Consider the following 4,109-nt stretch of genomic DNA (forward strand, 5'->3'; position numbering starts at 1 on the left):
GGGATTTAAAGATTTAAAGTGTTTCAATCAAGCATTATTGGAAAAGGCGGCTTGGAGACTAATCCAGCATGAGAAGCAGCTATGGGAAAAAGCTATGAATGAGAGATACTTTCCTAATACATCAGCTTTACATGTTAAGAAAAAGAAAAACAGTATGTGGGCTTGGCAGAGTATTCATAGAAGCATGGTCTTTCTGAGACAATTCAGTTTCTGGGTTGTTGGAGATGGCAGTAGAATATGCACTTGGATGGATAACTGGATACCAGGAAGACAATCACCACCAATACCAGCAGCAGACATTCAAATTGTGGAGCAGTACAACCATGTTAGTGAACTGATTGATCAGGAAACTAAAGCTTGGAAGGAAGAGATTGTTCAAAGTCTTTTTACAGAAGAGGATGCAACAAAAATCTTGCAAATAAATATACAACATAACTCTGAAGATAGATTAATGTGGTTGTTGACACGTAATGGGGTTTTTCAATAAAGTCGTCTTATAGAAAACTTGTTGAATTGAAGAATGCAAATAATACCTTCGATGGGGAAGCATCTAAGATCTGGAAGAAGCTTTGGGCTATTCCTACTCTGCCAAAAGTCAAGCATTTCTTATGGAAATGCATGATAGATATTGGCCATCAAATGAGAGAATGGCTAGAGTAATGGGATACACAGGAGATCAATTAAGATGTGTCAGAATGGTATTGAAACTACGAAACATATTCTATGGGAATGTTTGTTCTCTTGAGAAGTTTGGACTACACGTCTTGGGGCGAGAAGAAGCATGATGAATCCAGATACCAGTATACAAGAATGGATCAAAAGCTGGTTCAGCAGTGAGTTCTCTCAGATTGAAGATGACTGGATTGTTAAGATGGCAAATACAACATGAGAGATATGGAAAGAACGTTGTAAGTGTGTGTTTGATGATGCCAGACCAAACCCAGTGGGAGTCCTTAAATCAATCGAGTTATTAAATGCTTCAACAGGACAGAAAATGGTGCACAAACACCAAACTGAAGTTTCTGTCACTAACAGTGGAACATCTGTTACCAAATGGATTCCTCCATCCTCACCTTATTACTCTATATGCTGTGATGCGTCTTTTAAATCTGTTAATAATGCTGAACACTTTGGATGGGGAATGATCGGTCGTGATTTTGCAGGTCAATTCATCCGAGATGAATGCACCTATGCTAATGGAATTGTGAACGCAGAGGAAGCTGAGTACAAGGGATTGATTCAGGCTATGCAAGTTGCTGAAAATCTTGAGCTACAGATGGTGTGCTTTGAGTTAGATGCGAAGCTGGTTATCAAGGCTGTAAATGGAGACATACAAGCAGTTGCATGGCAGAACCAATTCCTAATTTTAGAGATAAGATCTTTTCTAAGAAAACATCCTTTATGGGTTTGCAAATTTTTAACTAGAAAGTTTAATAAGCCAGCTGATAGATTGGCTAGGCATGCGAGAAATCTGAGAGTGTCCAATACTTGGCATGCTTATCCTCCAAACTTCATTGCTTCTGTAATCTTGGAGGAGGCAGCAAACTATGTTCACAATTATTCTTAATCTTATAAATTTATCTTTTGAATCAAAAAAATAAAAATAAAATAAGTTTTATATTTTTAATATTAATGCATACACTTATGGAGTAGTGGAATAAAAATCCATTAAAAATAAATGGAGTCTAATAAGATTATCTTGGTACTTTTAATAGAGATGATATTTGTGAAATTAATGAATAATAATGATTATTATTTTTACATTAATTACTTTACATAGAATGGAAATTGAGAAGTCTTTCAATTTCTTCACGTTGTGTACTAGAAGCTTCTTATTGGAGACTTAAATATATGCATGACAGAGGTATAGTTCTTACGATGAAGTGAGCAAGTATTGCTCATTCGATGGATCGTTGAATATTGATTTTTGAACCAATATTCCTTGGTTTGAGAAAATATTTATCATCTGACCAAGTGTTTCTCATGTGATGAATTGTTGAATATTTGATCGTCTGAGCAAGTGTTGCTCATCTGATGGACTATTGGCAGCGTGACCAAAATATTAATTAAAGTACTGGTTGTTGAACCGAGCATAATTAATAAGATTAATGACCATGAGGTCGTCGTAAAATTATTAAGGTTGGAATATGGAATGATGATCCTTGGATTCAGAAACCCTAATTTGATCAATTGATGATCAATTCATGGTTCGTCAAAATTTTAACCATGGGACGAAGGAGGGAGCGAGCGACTACATGGGACCGTGGATCAACCATGTAGTGTCCATATGCTCACGTGAGAAAATACAAATAACTCCTGAAGAGTTGACGATTTGTTGGTGAAAGAATGATTAAATGTTGGTTTAATCATTTATTCGAAAATGCTCGTCTGAGCCTTAGGTGAGAAAACCTAATTAATTATGACGGAGTGAGGGACCGACCATGGGGTCATGAAACCGGCCCTGGGTAGTCACGTGACCGCCTGACGATCACTTCATGAAAATCCAAAGTGTTTGGAAGAGTTTTAGACCTAATACGAGCAATTGTGCAAATTAGGTCAAAACTGTGAAAATTGATGGGACCGGCTTCCGTGAGCCAAAGAGCCAATCTTGGTAGGTCAAGATAGCTTGCTCATGTCCCAAAGGCGTCCTCTTCTCAGTCCTGAGAATTTTGTTATTTTCTGGCGTGCAATTGAGCATCCATTCGAGAAAATATGCCAAAATTAGGGTTTCGACGAAACTGAGGAAAACACCATGAGATGATGAAAAATAATTACAAAATAAGGAATGAGGAGGTGTGGGACCGTCGTGGTCAAGGCATGGTCGGCCGGTCGTGACCACGGTCCCGTGGTGCCTTTTCCTTAATTTTATAATATTTTGATGATTTTATGAAAAATTCAAGAATTTTGAGAAATTTGATGAATTTAGGGAGTTTCCATGAATTGAAGGAGTTTTCATGAGTTCATGGAAGCAAAATATTAAGATAATAAAAACAGGGGCTTGTGGGACCATGGAGGCATAGCCGGCCCGCTAAGGCTCGGTCCCACGAGTTTTTCATAATTTTTTAATATTTTTTAGGTATTTTTGATGATTTGAGGGAATTTTTCCTAATTTGAGAGAAATACCATAAAATCAAGGAATTTGATGAATTCAAGGAAAAATAGGATAAATAATAATAAAATAATAAAACAAAGGGCGTGTGGGACCGGCTAGGGCATGGCCGGCCGGCTAGTGGCCCGGTCCCACAAGTTTTCATAACTTTATTTTATTATTATATGATGATTTGTGCAAAAAATACCATGAAATCAAGGAGTTTTTCATGAAATTAGAGAAATAATAATAATAAAATAATAAGGAACCGTGAGGTGTGGGGCCGGCTGGGACCAAGGCATGGCTGGTTGGCCAATGGTCATTCCCCACACTCCTTTCCTTAATTTTATATTATTTTTTATGGATTTATGGAAGTACCATGAAACCGAGGAGTTTCCTCGAGACGAAGGAAATTTGATCAGATGAGAGAATTTTCATCAAATCACGGAAAATAATAAAAATGTATTAAAAATATAAAACTGGCGTGGAACTGACCACGACACAGTCGGTAGGTCGTATGTCCGTGTTCCCAGTACCTTGGTCAATATTTTTAATTATTTATTATTTTCTTCCCTATTTGGCATCGTTTCGTTGTATTTTGAAATACTCTTTCGTACGGTGACTATTAGTGCATCGTCGTTGAATACACTTTCACCATTTGAATCGAGGCTTACTTAGAGGTAGCTCAGACGCCCAGTTGTTGATTATTTATTATTAATTGTGGAATTCAGTGAAGAATAATTCACAAAACTGAGTAATAAGATGTTTATTATTAATTCATAGGATCAGCTGAGGATTCGACTACGAATTCAGAATAATAAAGTGAGCATTACCATTCTATGGGATCGTAGATTCGACCATAGAATCGGAGTAATTAAGATTTATCTATTACCATTTATGAGACAGTTGTGGATTCGATCATGAAATCGGAGTAATGAGATAATATAGTTATTGTTATTCTATGAGATCAAGCCGTGGATTCGATCATAGAATCAGAACAATTGTTTATTGTCATTCCGTG

The 4,109-nt window shown here is 36.8% G+C and overlaps 1 protein-coding gene across 1 annotated transcript; it reads left to right on the forward strand.

Moving 5' to 3' along the window:
• The first annotated feature begins 994 nt into the window (after positions 1–994).
• On the forward strand, positions 995–1,567 carry LOC113294914. Its single transcript, XM_026543285.1, has one exon. It carries the CDS (start codon positions 995–997, stop codon positions 1,565–1,567), a length of 573 nt encoding a protein of 190 aa, XP_026399070.1.
• Positions 1,568–4,109: the final 2,542 nt, after the last annotated feature.

This window comes from Papaver somniferum, chromosome 7, assembly GCF_003573695.1.
Source record: "Papaver somniferum cultivar HN1 chromosome 7, ASM357369v1, whole genome shotgun sequence".
NCBI classification, from domain to species: Eukaryota; Viridiplantae; Streptophyta; class Magnoliopsida; order Ranunculales; family Papaveraceae; genus Papaver; species Papaver somniferum.